We start from the raw sequence: 18,570 nt of genomic DNA on the forward strand, positions 1-18,570 counted from the left end.
ATCACATATGCAGGTACCTATACTGTATATAGTATCTCTAGTCCTAGTGTACAAATAAAGGTATGTTACTTATAAACTATTTTTTAAGGCTTCACAAGCTACCAACAAGTTTGAAGAAAACTGTTTCTGTGCCTACCTCTTTGCCAAATAGTCCTTAACTTCTAAAATGAGTGCTAACCAGAATTTTAATGTAAGAGTAGCAAACTTATAGATCATTAGCACCACTTCCTTCATGAAGGCCCCTCTAATTCCCCTAGGCCAACTCAGACTCCTATCTCTCTAATACAGCCCTAATCACAGTAAGCTATAATTGGATGCATGTGTATCTCCTTACTGGACTATACTAGTATTTTCAGGGAGGGCAGGAATCAGATCCTGTCTTATCATCTACATATCCCTAGAGATTAGCACAGTGCTAGCACATGACAGGTGTTCAGAATGTGCTGACAAAAGGCAGATATTATAATTCCAAATTTATGAACTGAAGAAGTTAAATCTTGCTCCAGGATGTATGTAAAGTAAATGGCAAAGCTGAAATCTAGGTTTCTCAACTCTGAAAATTTCTCCCTAATACATTAATTATCAATCCCTGTAACAATAATAGATTTTACAACATAAGCCACAGGAGAATAAAATGGCTATTCCAAGTGAACAAAATGTTATTTTTCCTTGCTGTATAGTACAATTTATCACTTCCTACACCTACCATACTTACACATTCACCCTGATTATGTGTGAGATTACAGACCTTTATCTGCATAACTATAATTTTCTTCATACTAATAAAGGTCAGTAACCTAGAACTGCTGAAGCCATTAGATTCAAAGGAAAGACAGGCCAAAGAATAAAGAAATTGTAGGATGGTTGCATTTCTCTTCTTCAGAACTCTGAGACTAGAGAAGTGTAACAAGGATGTTCATGTACCCATGCCCTATAATCTCTATAATAAACTAGTTACTCTGAAGCATAGACCCTTAAACACACATACACACACAAAAAACATGTTGGGAAAATTTTAGTGCTGACAACAATCATGAAACTTAAGAACTTTGCATTGTATTAGTAGTATCTAAGACATGAACTGATTTATGAAAGATTTTCTAAAGGACAATCTCTTTATTATTAAGATAATAATTATAACAACAACAATAGCTAACATACATTGAGTGTATGTCCCTGTGTTAATTACTTCAAAACAGTTCATCTAATCATCACAAACCACATAAGGCATTATTTTCTCTATAGTACAAATAGGAATGAAATTAAATAGTTTGCCCAAGGCCCCCAAAACTAGTACAGTTTAAGTGCAGGATCAAAACCCTTGTCTGTTTAACCCTAAAGTTCCTGTTCATATCTACTGCCCTATATTTCTCTGAGGAACAAAGGACTTCATAGGTTATTGGTCTCCAATATTTTACACACACACACACACACACACACACACACACACACACACACACACACACATATAAAACTACTAGTGGCCCGGTGCACAAAATTCGTTCGTTCAGCCAACCTGCACCCTCTCCAATCAAGGACCCCTTGGGAGATGTCCGACTGCTGGTTTAGATCCTGTGGAATTGGGCCTAAACCGGCAGTTGGACAATCCTCTCACAATCTGGGACCACTAGCTACTAACTGCTCACCTACCTGCTTGCCTAATCACCCCTAACTGCTCTGCCTGCCTGTCTGATTGCCCCTAACTGCCTGCCTGATCGCCCCTTAACTCCCCCCTCTGCCAGCCTAATCTCTCCTCCAACTGCCCTCCCCTGCTAGCCAATTTGGTTCTGATTGGATGGTTTCTATGTCAGTCAGTGTCAAAAGCTCTGCCTCCTAGGCAGCCACTGGCTCCTCACAATTCACCCAGATTTGGTTCTGATTGGTTGGTTTCTATGGCAGTCAGCATCTCCAGGCCTATCTCCAGGCCTGATCAGAGAAGTGGGGCTGATCAACAGCTCCTATGGAGGCCGGGGGAGAAACAGAAGCACAGCTGCTAGTAAAGCCTGGAGAGGGAGAGAGAGGCAACAGCTGATCAACAGCTGCCACAGAGGCTGCAGATCAGACCCTGCCTCTCTCTTCAGGATTCTCTCCAGGCCTGATCCACAGCCCCTTTGGCAGTCAGTGCTGGGTCGCTGTATCCACACCTGCAGCAGTCTGACTTCCAGTATTCGGTTGAGCCTTCAGTCAGTCATTATGGACCCTGGGTTTTTAGATATTAGAATATATGTAATATGTGTATATCACATGCACCTCTTGCTGCAGTAATATTTTAGTTACATTCTAAAACATAGGTCAAAATAAAAAATTTTAATTAGCTAAAAATTAAGTAAGCAATATTTTCAATGTGTGTCTTATTTTGATTATGATTCAAAACATTTTTTGCTCCTATTTTTAAAATATTAATAATGTCTGGGCATTATATCACTGTTCCATTAGACATGTTATTAAAAATGTATATTAATTTTAAAAGTTTTCTTAATAAGTCAGAGACATTTTTTTGGACAACTTCTTGTCAAATTATTTTTACCACATTATGTGGCAAATATGTATTTCATACTGGTTTTATAATTTTTTGTTATTCTTTGCTGACTTTAAAGCTATATTTAATTCAGTTTCTTTTAAAAAATCTATTTAAATCCACTTAACTGGACACATGTGAACTGAATGCAATATGTTAACATACACTGAAAATAAACTAATGAATAAATGGCACATTGTCAATTCTTTCTTTTTTTAATATATTTTATTGATTTTCATACAGAGAGAAAGGGAGAGAGATAGAGAGCCAGAAACATCGATGAGAGAGAGTCATCGATCAGCTGCCTCCTGCACACCCCCTACTGGGGATATGCCCGCAACCAAGGTACATGCCCCTGACCGGAATCGAACCCAGGACCCTTCAGTCCCCAAGCTGACGCTCTATCCATTGAGCCAAACCGGTCCCGGCACATTGTCAATTCTTAATTATGAAAATTCTCATTCTATTCTGAAGGTAAATTAAAAATATAAAAAACTAATACTCCTCTGACAAGATGACTTCATAATTAATTATTAGTAAGACTCCCCCACTCAATGGATTTCCTTTCATAGCTCTTGAAATGCCTCTCCCTCACCTGCCTGGATCTTGAAGATCACTGTCCTATTACTCTAAAATCCACCATTGACTTCAACCGGACTAGAGAGAGGGTTATCTGTATTTAATTAACTGTCCAAAAAAATTGCTTTTATTCCATTATGTTCTGAGGAGATGCTATCATCCTAAATGAAGGAACTGATAAGAAAATGCTTCTCATAGTGAGAAAACAAGAGAGAACTAAAGTTAAAATGAATTCAGAAGACTCCTTCCTACATCATCTTACAGAGCATGGGTGAAAAGCAACAAGTAATCATCATCTTTCCAGGTCTCCTAACAAAAAGATTCCTGAAAACAAGGAAGTTCATTTGGTGATTCACAAAGCATACATCAACTTGGTAATTAATCAATCAATGCTCCCAAGTCTACGTCTGAGAGAAGCAGAACATGAGCACTTTTTTTAAAAAGCATCCTTTGGTGACTCTTTTACTAATTGCCAATACAATGCTTTTCATGTATAAAATGTGTTTTTGTAATTATATTGTTCTCTCCTATGTTACCTTTCTTCTGATCATATTTATTAAGATGTGATTTTATGTCTGTTGAATTTTATAAGAAATTGAGTTGTAAAAAAAATTCTTCACTTATATTATGGTACATAAAGAGGACTTAGAAGCAACAAAATATATTCTACTTAAAACCATAAAGCAACTGGAGAAATTGAGAACTTCTAGTCATGTGTTACCGTGTTTCCCCGAAAATAAGACATCCTCCGAAAATAAGACCTAGCGCATGGAAAGATAAGACATCCCCTGAAAATAAGACCTAGCGCAACTTTGGGAGAAAAAATTAATATAAGACACTGTCTTATTTTCAGGGAAACAGAGTATTTAACTTCATGACTGTGCATTTGTATATGGCCACTGACATTTACACTAGGGGTGTCGAACTCAATCAGAGAAGGGGCCAAAATCTAAAATCCAGCCTAAATCGCGGGCCGAATGGTTTACTGAACAGTCATAAACTGTCATTGTGATGGAAACGCAGCGGAGTGCAGTGATGACAGCTCGGTGCGGGCCACATTGCAAGGCCTGGCGGGACGGATTTGGCCCACGGGCCTTGTGTTTGACACATGTGATTTACACAAACACTTCATTGTGTTGATTATAGTATTAGTCTCATTTTAAGCATGTAAAATACAATAGCATCTGATTCCTTTTCTACTCAACATCAGAGCTTCATTTGAGGGTAATCAGAAAGAACTCTAAAATTTATAGTCCTCTAGTTAGAATCATGTCTTCAAGGAACTAAAAATTTCTGATAAAAAAATTATGAGAAAGCAAAAAACACCCAACCAAAAGAGCAAAAATAAAAAAGAATCCAAAAATATAAAAATAGTTTATGGAGCCTCTGGGACAACTTCAAGCATACCAACATTTGCATTATGGAGGTGTCAGAAGAAGAAAGAGTGCAAGATATTGAAAACCACAGAGATAATAATTTAATAAAAAATTTTTAAAAAAATATATTGAAAACCAATTTGAATAAATGATGACAGAAAACTTTCCCTGCCTGGTAAAAGAAACAGATTTACATGTCCAGGAAACACAGAGAACCCCAAAAAGGAAAAACCCAAAGAGGACAATCAAAGATATATCATAATTAAAATGCCAAGGGCAAAAGACAAAGAGAGAGTCTTAAAAACAGCAAAAAGCAATTAGTTACCTTCAAGGGAATGCCCATATGACTGTCAGCTGATTTCTTAACAAAAACTATGCAGGCCAGAAAGGAATGGCAAGAAATATTCAAATTGATGAATATTAAGAACCTCAACCAAGATTATTCTACCCAGCAAAGCTATCACTTAAAATTGAACATCAGATAAAGAGCTTCACAGATGAGAAAAAGATAAAGGAGTTCATCACCACCAAACTAGTATTATATGAAATTTTGAAGGGTATTCTTTAAGAAGAGGAAAAATAAGAAAATATCAAAAATATGAAAAACAAAATGGCAACAAGTACATACCTATCAACAATTGAATATAAAAATAAAAATTAATGAATAAAAAATCTAATGAACAGAATAAACTGGTGAATAAAATAGAATCAGAGGCATGGAAATGGAACAGACTGACAATTCTCAGAGGGAAGGGGGGGTGAGGGATGGGAAGAGATTAAACAAAGATCTTATATGCATATATGCATTACCTATGGACACAGGCATTAGGGTAATGAAGCCCTGGGTGGGGTATGAACCGGGGAAAGGGGGGGCTTCTGTGGGGGGAGGGACATCTGTAATAATCTCAACAATAAAGATTTTTTTAAAAAAATCTGCCGATATTAAATTTAACTATAAAAAAGAAAATATCAATCCTTCTCAAATTATTATGTAAATTTATCGCAATTACATTTAGAATTCGGTAATGAATTTTCTTGAACCGGGAAAATTAAAAATATATTTCAAAAAGTAATTATATGAGAACAGTCATGGAAACTTTGGGAAGAAAAATGAGGAAGTGGTTAATAAGACTTACCAGATTTCAAATCAGTATAGTATTGGTACAGAAATAAAGACTAAAAAAATTACAGAAAATAGAGTTTAGAAATAGGTACAAAGATATGTGAGAGCATAATATATAACATATATGATGTTTCAATTTAGTGACAAAAGAATGTTTTATTTTAAAAACAGTGTATGCAAAGCTGGCTAGTTACTTGGAAGAAAACAATGCTATATACTTACATAGTACTATATATAAACATAAATTCCAGTCATAGTTAAAGATTAAAGCTCTTAATTAAAAACAGAGCCAAAAAAAATAAATTATATCCAGGGAGGAAAATGTTTTTCAATACACATGACAAAGGATGGTAACATTCCTAATTCACAGAGTACTTACAATCTGATAAGAAACAGATCAACACCCAAGTGCTGTTGTTTTTAAAGCAAAATATATAAGTAGATAATTCACAAAACAGAAAATGCAAATCACCAACAAATATGTGAAAACATAGTCACTCTGGCTATAGCCAGAAAATTACAATGAGATAATAGTTCTCGCTTATTATACTGAAAAAGATTGAAAAGAGCACTAATACCCAGTGCTAATGTGAATGCTAAGAAATAATGGCTATTGTACACTGTTAGTGGGAATGGGAATTGCTATGAACTTTTCTGAAAATTACCTAACAAGATGCATTAAAATTGAAATGGAAATCAAAAAAGAAAAAAATAATAGATTGGACTTCATCAAAATTGTTCCTGCTTTTCATAAGAAACTGTTAGAAATTTTTTTTAAAGTTACAGAGGAAAAAGTATTTGCAAATCACATATCTAATAGAAAACTTATAGCCCAAAATATATACAAACTCTCAAAAATCAATAGCAAGGAAACAAAACTAATTAATATTTTTAAAATGGGTATAAGGCTTGACCAGACACTTCACCAAACATCTATAGATGTCAAATAATCACACGAAGAGAGATGCTCAATATCACTAGTCAAAAGATAAACTGCAAATTAAAACCATGAGATACTACTACATATTCACGAGAATAGTTAAAATTTAAAAGACAGATGATACTAATTGTTGACAAGAATGTGCAGGAGCCAAAACCGGTTTGGCTCAGTGGATAGAGCATCAGCCTGCGAACTGAAAGGTCCCAAGTTCGATTCCGGTCAAGGGCATGTACCTTGGTTGCGGGCACATCCCCAGTAGGGGATGTGCAAGAGGCAGCTGATTGATGACTCTCTCAATGTTTCTAACTCTATCTCTCTCCCTTCCTCTCTGTAAAAAATCAATAAAATAAAAAAAAAGAACAGGGAACTTTTCAATAAAGTAATCAGTTGTATTAAAAAAAAAAAAAAAAAAGAATGTGGAGGAGCTACAACTCCTCACATACTGTTGGTGGGATGTAAGATAGTACAGTCACTTTGGAAAATAGCCTGATAGTTTCTTAAAAAGTTAAAAGATACCATAAAATCAAAAGAAATAAAAATTCATGTCAACACAAAGATATGAGAACAAATATTTACACTGGGTTTATTCTTAATCACTAAAAGTAGAAATAAACCAAATGTTCATCAACATATGAATAAATTGTAGAATATTCATAACATAAATATTACTCAGCAATGAAAGGGAATGAAATGCTGATTGATATATGCAACAAGATGAATGAATCTCAAAAAAATATAGTCAAGAAGTGAAAGAAATCATACACACACAACTACTTTTTTACATTACATTTAAGGTCAGAGATCAGATCACACACACCTAAAGGACTGGAGGTAGGAAAAGGAGATTAACTGCACAGGAAAATAAGAGAACTTTTTTCTTTCCTTTTTCTTTTTATTAGTGACCCTGTTACAGTTGTCCCCACTTCTTTCCTGCCTTTACTCACCTCCACCTAGCCCCTCACCCCCACCTCCCTCTGTTCATCACCACACTGCTGTCTGTGTCTATGGGTTATGCATATATGTCCTTTGCCTAGTCCCTTCATCTTCTTTCATTCAGTGCCCCCTCTCCTATCCCCTCTGACAGCTGTCAGTCTGTTCTCTGTATTCATGCTGCTGTTTCTATTCTGTTTGTCAGTTTATTTTGTTCATTAGATTCCATACATAAGTGAGATCACATGATATTCAACTTTCTGTGACTGGCTTATTTCATTTTGCATAATAACCTCCAGGTCCATCCATGCTGTTGAAAAAGGTAAGAGTTCCTTCTATGTTTTACAGCTTGGTAGAGAACTTTTTAGAATGACAGAATTTTGTATATCTTGATGGTGGTCAAGGTTATGTGACTATATAGTCTATACATTTGTCAAAATTTATTTTTTCTGCATATAAATTATACCTCAATAACCTGAATTTATAAAATTTAAAAATACTTATCTTTTGATTCAGACATCCACTTTGAAATGTCTACTCCACAGAAATATATGTGTCAATATATATAGAAGTTAATGTACCTTAATAAGGAAATGATTAAATAAAATTATGTTCTATTCAATACTGTAGAATATAATGAAAACAATTTAAAATAGCTGGAAATAGTCCTTTGAACATTATGGTTTGTGGGAACTGAAAGAACAGTTTTCACTCCACTGATTTGGGTCCTTTTTCTTAGTTAAAATTAGAAGAATGGAACACAACAGGGTCCTATATGTATCTTTAGTAATGCCATCCATGTATAATGGTCATGGTTTGGGCTTCCTAGTTATTCCTGGCCTTCAAGGAGTTTATGTCCTAAACAAAATCCTAGAAAATGTATTGCCCTTAAAAACTGACTTTCAACCTTTATTTTGTGTTTTTCATTTCATTATAGTATAGGGATCCTCCACAAAAGTTCCATTTACATTTCAAAAGGGGGGTGAGGTGAGGAAAGACAAATAACTGAATCTAAACATATAAAAGCTATTTAACTGATGTCAAAATTATCCCTTAAAAAAGAGTCTTCAAGTGAATTCATCCATTATGTAGACAGCAGAACATTTTAAACAAATTTATAGATCATTGTTATTAGATTAAGAATCATGAGGTTATGCACATACAATTTTTTAAAAAAATCATAAGAGCCCTGCCTGCTGTGGCTCAGTTGGTTGGAGCATCATCTCATACACTAAAATAGTGCAGTTTTGATACTGGTCAGGGTGCATACAGGAGGCAACCAACTGATGCTTCTCTCACATCAATGTTTCTCTCCCTCCCTCCCCCTTTCTCTCTCTCTAAAATCAATGAGCATGTCCTCTGGTGAGGATAAAAAAAAAAAAAAAGAATCATACAAACACAAAGAAATAAAAGACATGATCCCTGTTCTTCTTTAAAGAGTGACATTAAACACTCTCAGACTCAAGAAGCACAAGATGAGAACACAATCAGGTGTTGGTGAGTTAGTGTAATAAGTGTAGTATATGACTCATCACCATTTAAAATTTTTCTATCTCAGATGTTCTATCAAAAGTACTCCTTCACCTTCCTGCAACCTTAAAATTTACTTCAAACCCTCTAGGTTAGGTGAGGCTAATATCATTTCCAATACTGTGAAAATAATTTACATTAAAATATTAATACATGCTTAGTATCATGTAAAAATATTTACTTTTCTAAAATTATGATATAATAAGGAATACTTCAATAAGAGGTGTGCATTAAAGAATTATTATTAGTTTCCATTAACTGGATAGTTACTAGAACTGTAGAGTTATTTCCTTTTATTAAATGATCAAAATATCATCAAAGCTAAAATATCATTTACCCTCATTTGAGGGGTGTCTGCTCAAGAGAAATCATGAGTTGAAATGGAGAACATGAAAGCATGCCTCTCACCTCAATGCTATTAGTCATATCAAATAAGAACAAAACATCTAAGAATGGAGGCTTGCTTGTGATACAGAGGGCAACAACTAATATTTTTAACATGCTTTTATCTGACATTTCAATAACTTCATTAATTTCTTACCATAGTGACATTTCAATCACTTTATTTTTTTCTTTTACTGTGACCTTAGTTCTTCAATTTAAAAATAAATAATATACCATTAACTTACCAGGAAACAATTATGACACACTGCTACCCATATACATGAAATTCTTTAAATAACTGGGAGAGGTATTGAAGGGAGGACAGAGGTATGAAAAGTTATCTCTTTCTGAGATTTTGAAGACCCAGCTTCCTTATCCTGTTCCCACATGAATACTCAAACATTATGCCAGAGTTACACAAAATAAGTGGACATCACCAACCAGAGCTACAAGAGTAGGTGTTCTGAACATGTTGGTAAGAAAGTCACTTCATCTGAGAGGTCTCTGCCCCTTCAACCTCACCCTCCTTACCAATATACATTCATCACTGAAAAGGGAAATATTTACAAAAGTTAGTTTAGTTATGTTTAAATATTATGTTTAGCTGTCTGGAGACCATGTTCTCAAAATTTATACAAGAAATCAAGGATTAAACTTCATAACAATTAGAAAACCATGCTGTGTAAAATCAAAGACTTAGTTAAAGGACACTAAAATAGTTTTACCATTGGTGTTAAATTGAAATGACTCCATCTCTTCCCAACACCTGGGACCAAAACCTTTTAAACTTTCATGTAAACATACCAGGGCACACCAAATGCTCTGTCTGTAGCAAGGTACCACCTCTGCACAGACATTGGGTGAAAAATGTGGAAAATGCCTGAGGACTCTTTGAAGTAGCTTGGGAGAAGTGAGAGCAGGAAAGAGGCTCTTCACTAGGGTAAGTTTGTTTAGTGGAAAGTAAGCAAGTTGTCAGGGTAAAAGTTGACAATGTTGATTCCAACAGTTTGAACTGTGAATAAACATCGAAAGGGATTATGTTACTGAGAATTAGAAAAGATTCCACTGAACTCAATAGAACACTTGTGTGTGTTCAAAGATAATATGCCTTTGAGCCACATTCTGGATCCTCAGTTTAGGGTTAGAATTACCCTAAGCCCTCTCTATGCCACATTAAAAGAACTTGGGGTCTGACCTCTCTAATATGTGCTTAAAATATTAGAATAAGGATAGAATAAAAATATTTCATTTCCAATAACAGAATTGGAAAACATTAAATACATGCACATTTGTACATTTGAGGTAGACTGAATAAATCTAGAGAGAAATCTATGTTCTTCCCAAACATCTAAACACAGTTTCACTAACCAATTTAGGGAAATGCATCATTGGCTATAAAGAACTTTTTAAGTTTTCCTTCTTTAATGACCTATCAAAGAGCAAAATACGGGGCCTAAATTATGAAATCCATAATCCTCTTCTCTGCTCACCAAAGCTACATTTAAATCTGGCTTTTATATCATGCTATTGAGTTTTCCACCAGGTTCAAAATGGAAAGTTGAAAAAGACTTGTACTTTTTCAAAACAAAACAATTTGGTTGCCACTCGGCAATTCCTGGTAAAATTCCAGGAAGTCTGTAAAAAAAAAAAAAAAAAAATTAAAATTTTCCTAACTTAGACTTTACAAAAATAAATGTGAGATGTTCATAGCCTGTCAGACAATCCAACCCATCTTTTTATTTTTTTAGTATTAATAAGCAAGGGAAAATACACTTTTGATTTGTTAAATTTTATTTGAATAAACATAATACAGATCTATCTGCCTTGAACACCCTGAAGAAAATGAAGGTAACTTGAGCTGCTCTTATTAGTTCATCTCAAGTCCTTCAGGATACTCACATTAGTGAATGCTATTAGAATCTTTTTATTGTTGATTTTTTTTAATTTTTTTTTATTTTTAGAAAGAGAGATAAAGAAACATCAATTTGTTGTTCTTTTTATTTACGTTTTAATTGGTTTGATTCTTGTCTGTTCCCTGACTGGGGATTGAAGCGACAACCTTGGTGTATTGGGACAACACTCTAACCAACTGAGCTACCACGGCAGGGCCTGCTATTAGAATATTTTCCAAACTTTGACAAAGACGTGCAATTCTCATGCTCTTTACCAGCAAAGTGTGCAGGCAACCCTGCAAAAAGTTGTTTCTTTTTTGAGCTTTCACACATATTCACTTCCCCCCTAGAACCAAGGATATAAGGGAGTATCGCTCAGTCTCATAGCCTCTTTGCTCTTAAGAAGAAAATCAAATTCCCCAGATATTTTCAAACTCTACCACGAACAGAACATTCTCAGCTCTACATGTGCATCATTATCTCTTTTGCATTTCATCTTTATATCCACTGGGTTCATAGAAAGGACATACACAGAAAAAGGAAAATAGCTGCTTCTTAGACACCAAATTTAGTAATTCTCTAAAATCTACTGGCACACATCTAAAAAGTAATATTTTTATAAGGCTTCATTAGGTTTTCATTGGTTCTGTCTTTTAAGAACACACATGCTGAATCGCCCATAACCTCAAGCCAAAATACATCTGCAAAGTACAAGAAATGTTTTTTTATAGGAAGACAAGAGTCATCACAATTTAAAAAGGAATATAGTGAGTAAAGACAGACAGATGTGGGCTCATCTGGATCCCACTTTAGTGTCTCCCAAGCATCAAGTTACTAACTGATGGAGGCCATCAATCTACAGTGCTCTAAGATTCCAGCCGGCTCCAATAGCCTTACCTGTTAATATGAGATTACTGTAAGTATTGGAGAATTGCTCCTTTAGAAGAACCAGATGCATCTGAGCTGCCTTCTCCCTTTGGAGCTCCAACATAACATCAGGGTGCTGGGCAATCTTGCAGCCTTTCTGTTTATCCAAGGCAACATCACTCCGAACAATGTCTACAAAAAGAAAAAAGTATGAGGGGCAATGTTAAAATATATACACAGATAATAATTTAATTTTTAAAAAAGGAGGGGGGGCAATCAGCCCAAATGAAAAACAAAAAAATTAAAAATAAAAATAAACAAACAGATCTGGCTGGCTTGGCTCAGTGGATAGATCTTTGGCCTGCAGACTGAAGGGTCCCAGGTTCTATTCCTGTCAAGGGTACATACCGGGTTGCAGGCTCGATATCCAGTAGAGGATGTGCATGAGGCAACCAATCAATGATTCTCTCTCATCATTGATGTTTCTATCTCCCTCTCCCTTCCTCTCTGAAATCAATAAAAATATTTTTAAATAAATAAATAAACCAATAGAACAAAAACCATACACATATTACAGTCCTATTTTATCCCAAAATGACAATTTATAAGCTACCAGTATTTTTATCAGAATTAAGAAATTCAAAATTAATAAACCTGAGGATCTCCAACTTCATGATACATCCTGCAAGTTTGCTCTGGTCATTTCCAAATTCTTGGAAGATTTTTTTGTTTCTTATCTCTCTAACCTCACTTAAGATTCTTACTCCTCCATTCCTCTCCTAAGCTCACCTCTAGTACTGATTTACCTCCTGGGACCTTTTCTTAACATCTTTTAGCACTCTCCATGGGAAAAAATAATACAACTTTGTCTGAATACTAGTGACTATGAAGGTCATTTCCTCTATCTCATGCCATAGACCAAGTGATAGCTCCAGCATGTGTATTCAGGATTCTTGGCCTGTTTTCAAGTTTACCTCCCAGCCAACCTACTCAGTTCAAACTAGAGCTGCCATTCTGTGGGTTAGTTACTCAGAATTTCTCCTGATATTTTTTTTCATATACCTCTGGATATAATACATTCTGACCGAGTAATTGTTCTTTCAATTTAGAAGTATTTTATGAGTCACTAAAGAAAGCAAGAGCAGGGCTAGATTAACTTTTCGGATCTTTCTCTCTCCCAGTTATTTTCCCATCAGTGATAGGTTGCTTTTTGTACAGTATGATTTACACTCAAAGTAAAAGTATTCTCCAAAAAAACAGCCTCCCTCAAAAATAAACATTCTTCTAGAAGGTGACGCAATTACCAGGAAGCTTTCATGACCTAAAGTTATTTGTTTTACTTTTATAAGTTAAAATATAATTCAGCTAATTACTATAGAAACAAGTTATATTATCAATAGCAATTTGGATGACAAAATTTACAAACTTTCAAGTTTTACATAGCAAACTAAAAAATTTTAGGAGAAAATGCAAAAATAAAAAAATAAAAAAGCTGCTCTGCTACTGCTCACTGCTGACACCAATGGCTTTGGAAAGAAAAAATAAAAATAAAAATGACTGCCCATGTTGATGGTACCAGTGGAAATATCATGTTTTTTAAGCAGTGCTCAACATCATTCAACCAAAACCTTGAAATAAAGTGACCATATAATCTTAATATTAATAAAATTAAGAAAAGAAAACAATGGGCATGGCCAAACATATTTCCTAGACTTTAGAAAAGTGCATTATGACAATTTTGGGGGGAAACAGATATTCCATATGGATTTTTATCTAAACTTAATCTGTTCAACATTGTATCAAAGACTAGATAAACACAAAGTGAGAATACTTATCGAAGAGGCACATGGTCATATATCTGAAGGAAGACTAGGCATCATAAATGATAGGCTCAACATTCAAAATTACCTTGGCAACCCAGAAATTTAGGATGAGATCCCCAACATGTAGGTAAAGACATGAAAACAAAGTTCTGCATTTATACTGAAAATTAATTACATAAGATAATATGGAAAAGCCATACCAGACAGAAGTTCAGATATTTAAGATCTTAATAAGATTTGTAAAATTTAGTTAAATATAAGCTTAACATAAGCCAGTGATATACTGCCAAATATAATATTGCCACAAAAAATTAATTAAATCTTAGACTAAATTCTACTGGAACCAGAACACCCAGAATATAAAAGATTACATAGCCACACTGCATTCCATGCCAGTCAAGGGCAGCAGAGTGAAGAGTTGGAGTTAAGGAGACTTCAGTTTAAATTCTCATTTGGCCGAAACCGGTTTGGCTCAGTAGTAGAGCGTCGGTCTGTGGACTGAAAAGTCCCAGGTTCGATTCTGGTCAGGGGCATGTACGTTGGCTGCAGGCACATCCCTGGTGGGGGATGTGCAGGAGGCGGCTGGTCAATGTTTCTCTCTCATTGTCGTTTCTGGCTCTCTATCTCTCTCCTTTCCTCTCTGTAAAAAATCAATAAATATATATATATATATATATATATATATATATATATATATATATATATATATATATATAATTTTTTTTTTTAATTCTGATTTGGCAGGGAGAACCAATATGGTGGCATAGGCAAACGCCTGAACTCACTGCCTCCCACAACCGCATCAAAATTACAACTAAAATACAGAACAACCATCATCCAGAACCACCGGAAAACTGGCTGAATGGAAGTCCTGCAATTAGAGAAATAAAGAAGAAAGCACACTGAGACTGGTAGGAGGTACGAAGGTGCGGAACAGGCTGGTCCTGCACCCATGTGTGCCACTTTTTTTAACTGGGATGGAGATTGTCTCTGTGGAGGCTGCCCGGAGGAGCAAGGGGTCCCAGGCCCACACCAGATAGCCAGCCCAGGGTCCCAGAGCTGGGAAAAGAAGTCCCTATGGGCAGTAAGAACTACGGGCTTTAAAAACCAGTGCAGATTGGGGCTGAGTGACACACAGGCTGCTGGAGATCCAGATGCTCCTATTAAAAGGCTGGCAGCATGAACTGCACTTACAAACTCCTGCTTCCTCTGAGCTCAGTGTCAGGCAAAGCTCTGGGGTACCCAGACACAGACAAGGAGAAACTGGACTGTCTAGCATCCGAGCAGAAACTTAGGGGCAGCTTTCTTCCAGATGAAGGTGCTCAGAGGGATCATTGTTCCCCTGCCAGAACCTCCCCAGTTGCAGGGCTGACTGGCAGCCATTTCTATTTGCTCAGCCTTGGTGATTCCCTGACACCCCACCCCACCAATTTACAACCCCATCCAAGCTATGAGTAGTGGCTTTTGCATACCAATAGCCTGTCCTTGCTCAGGCTAAAAACCTGTCAAACAAGCTGCAGCTGGGTCAGGGAGTACCAAACCTATCAATAAAAAACCCACAATCCAGCACCAGCACCAGCCTCCCTTGCTTTACAGCTGGGCCTCATCGGGGCACTTCCAAACCTGATACAAAGAGCAGGAATCTTCTTATCTCTCTGTAGATCCTGCTGGGTGGCCCCAGGCAGTGGCTGACTTTGCACCTCCCTAGAGACCCAAGAGCCAGTGTACCCAGTGGTCAGTGCCAAACCATTCCAGATTACCACCCTTCACATCCATAAACAACACACTCAAAGGGAAGACTCAGTGAGCACCAAAGCCCCACTGAAGCAAGTCCTGCTCCACACGGGTGTCTCCTGCACAGCAGCTCTCCCACTGAAGTCACAGCTGGTCTTCACAGCCAATTGGCCTGGAGGTCAATTCCTCCCAGTGACACCAACAGCAATCAAGGCTCAATTACAACAAAACTGTGCACTCATCCCACAAAGGGGTGCACTAGAGTGCCCACCTCAGGTGACTGGGAGGCTGAGCCACTGGGCCCTATAGGACACCTATTACACAAGGCCACTCTATCAACTCAAGGAGACATGGCAGCTCTACCCAATACATAGAAACAAACAGGGGAAGCAGCCAAAAATGTGGAGACAAAGAAACATGTTACAAATGAAAGAAGTAATATAGAACTCAAACCCATAAGTATAATGTTACTCAAGAATCTTCTAGAAACCTCCAAGGGACTTAGTGAGACTTTCAAGGATCTTAGCGAGAATGTAAAAAAAATTAAAAAGGGAAAGCATCAGTCAGAAATTAAGCATACACTGACTAAAATAAAGAATAAACAAGGATTCAACAGTAGACTAGAGGATCCATGAATCAAATCAATGATTTGAAATATGAGAAAGCAAAAAATATCCAACCAAAAGAGCAAAAAGAAAAAAGAATCAAAAAATATGAAGACAGTATAAGGAACCTCTGGGACAACTTTAAGCATACCAACATCTGAATTACGGGGTGCCAGAAGAAAAGAGCAAGATATTGAAACCCTATTTGAATAAATAATAGCAGAAAACTTCCCCTACCTGGTGAAAGACATAGACTAGCAAGTCCAGGAAGCACAGAGAACCCCAAACAAGAGAAACCCAAAGTGGACCACACCAAGACATATCACAATTAAAATGCCAAGAACAAAAGACAAAGAGAGAATCTTAAAAGCAGAAAGAGAAAAGCAGTTAGTTACCTACAAGAGAGTGCCCATACAACTGTCAGCTGATTTCTCAACAAAAACTATGCAGGCCAGAAGAAAGTGGTAATAAATATTCAAAGAGATGAATAGAAAGGACTTATAACCAAAATTACTCTACCCAACAAAGTTATCATTTAGAAGTGAAGGTCAGATAAAGAGCTACACAGATAAGAAAAAGCTAAAGGAGTTCATCACCACCAAACTAGCATTATATGAAATGCTGAAGTGTATTCTTTAAGAAGAGGAAGAAGAAAAAGGTAAAGATAGAAAATATGAACAACAAAGTGGCAACAAATACATATCTATCAACAATTGAATCTAAAAATCAAATGAATAAAAAATCTGATGAACAGAATACACTGGTGAATGGAATTGAATCAGAGGCATAGAAATGGAACAGACTGATGATTCTCAAAGGGAAGGAGGAATAAGGAGTGGGGGAAGAGATTAGACAAAGGTCTTATATGCATGTATGCATTACCTATGGACACAGAGAATAGGGTGGCAAGGGCCTGGGGTGGGGTGGGAACCAGGTGGAGGGAAGCTACAGTGGGAATAAGGGGGACATCTGCAATAATCTCAACAACAAAGATTTTTTTTTTAAATCTAATTTGGTATTTACTTATTAGTTGTAGAAGTGACAGTGAAAGAACTTCTGCAAGCCTCAATTTTTCATCTACTATTATTGTAAAGAGACATAAAAGCCTGAGAGTGGTAAGCTTGGCAAAGAAAACTTGCTTTCATATAGAAGAGATAACTTACTTTACTCCATGTAAATCTTAAAAGTCAAGCTTTATGGGAATAACCAAAAAACATACTTTACAGTTCCACATGAGAAAATTATGATAACAGAAGCTGTCATATAAGGAAAAGAGCTACTTGAGAATGGAGTGAGTTTCCTATTCCTAGAAATATTCAAGCTAAGACTAGATAGCACAGGTACATAAAATGGTTTTAATATAGTCATCAAAGCCTGCCAAATACAGGCTTTCTCTGACATTATATAAGGCAAGATAATAGATAGAATACAAATATATACATCATTTAGAAAGTGAAAAGATGAAACAGAAAATATTTGAAAATAATATATACAACAGAAATATAAAGAAAAATTTTATAACTTAATAAAATGACTAATAAACCAATTTTAAAGTGAATAAAATATCTGAATAGACATTTCACCAAAGAAGATATACAAATTGCTAATAAGCACATGAAAAGATGCACAACATCATAGTCCTTTGAAAGGGATTCACAGATGCTAGAAGACCTCTGTGATGAGAACCTATCACTCCAAACCAAAGTATTCATAATCTACTCTCTCCTCCCTCCAATTGGCTTGCCCTTTAATTTCTCTAACTTAATCAATCATGTCATTTCCCTAATCCTCTAGTTTCTGACCCCTATAAACTTTTATTCCTCTTTCTCTTCCTTTCCCTTTAAGTCACCAAATTTATCCACTTTGGCTTTAAAATGTCTCTTAGAATTACACTCTTCTTTTCCATTCCTGTTAATACTCTATACCTCTTATCTGGATAATTAAAACAGTGCAAGCCGGCATCCACAACTCCAGACTCATGGATCTTCAAGACATACAGCATATCACTTTTAGTGGGGGGTGGGGGTGGGGGGTGGAAACAACCAACCTTCATTTTTACTTTGTTTTCATTATATAATGTTTGAAACAGAGAAATATACAAAGAATACCCATCCACACAATGTACCCTCTCTCAGCTCTAGCCTTTTATAACATTTTATAATCAGCCTGTTAAGTCAGTCAGACACACACAGAGATAGACCTTATAGGAGTTTTAACTGCACTGAATTTATACATTAATTTGGAGACCATTTCAAGATATTTAATCTTG

General features: G+C 36.0%; 1 protein-coding gene across 1 annotated transcript in view; it reads right to left on the minus strand.

Moving 5' to 3' along the window:
* HPSE2 (heparanase 2 (inactive)) overlaps nt 1-18,570 on the minus strand; it is a 439,765-nt gene that overhangs the window by 383,902 nt on the left and 37,293 nt on the right. Inside the window, exon 3 of the mRNA XM_036438802.2 lies at nt 12,170-12,331. Coding sequence (XP_036294695.1) covers nt 12,170-12,331 — 162 coding nt within the window. The remainder of the gene's footprint in view (nt 1-12,169; nt 12,332-18,570) is intronic.

This window comes from Pipistrellus kuhlii, unplaced genomic scaffold, assembly GCF_014108245.1.
Source record: "Pipistrellus kuhlii isolate mPipKuh1 unplaced genomic scaffold, mPipKuh1.p scaffold_m20_p_15, whole genome shotgun sequence".
NCBI lineage: Eukaryota > Metazoa > Chordata > Mammalia > Chiroptera > Vespertilionidae > Pipistrellus > Pipistrellus kuhlii.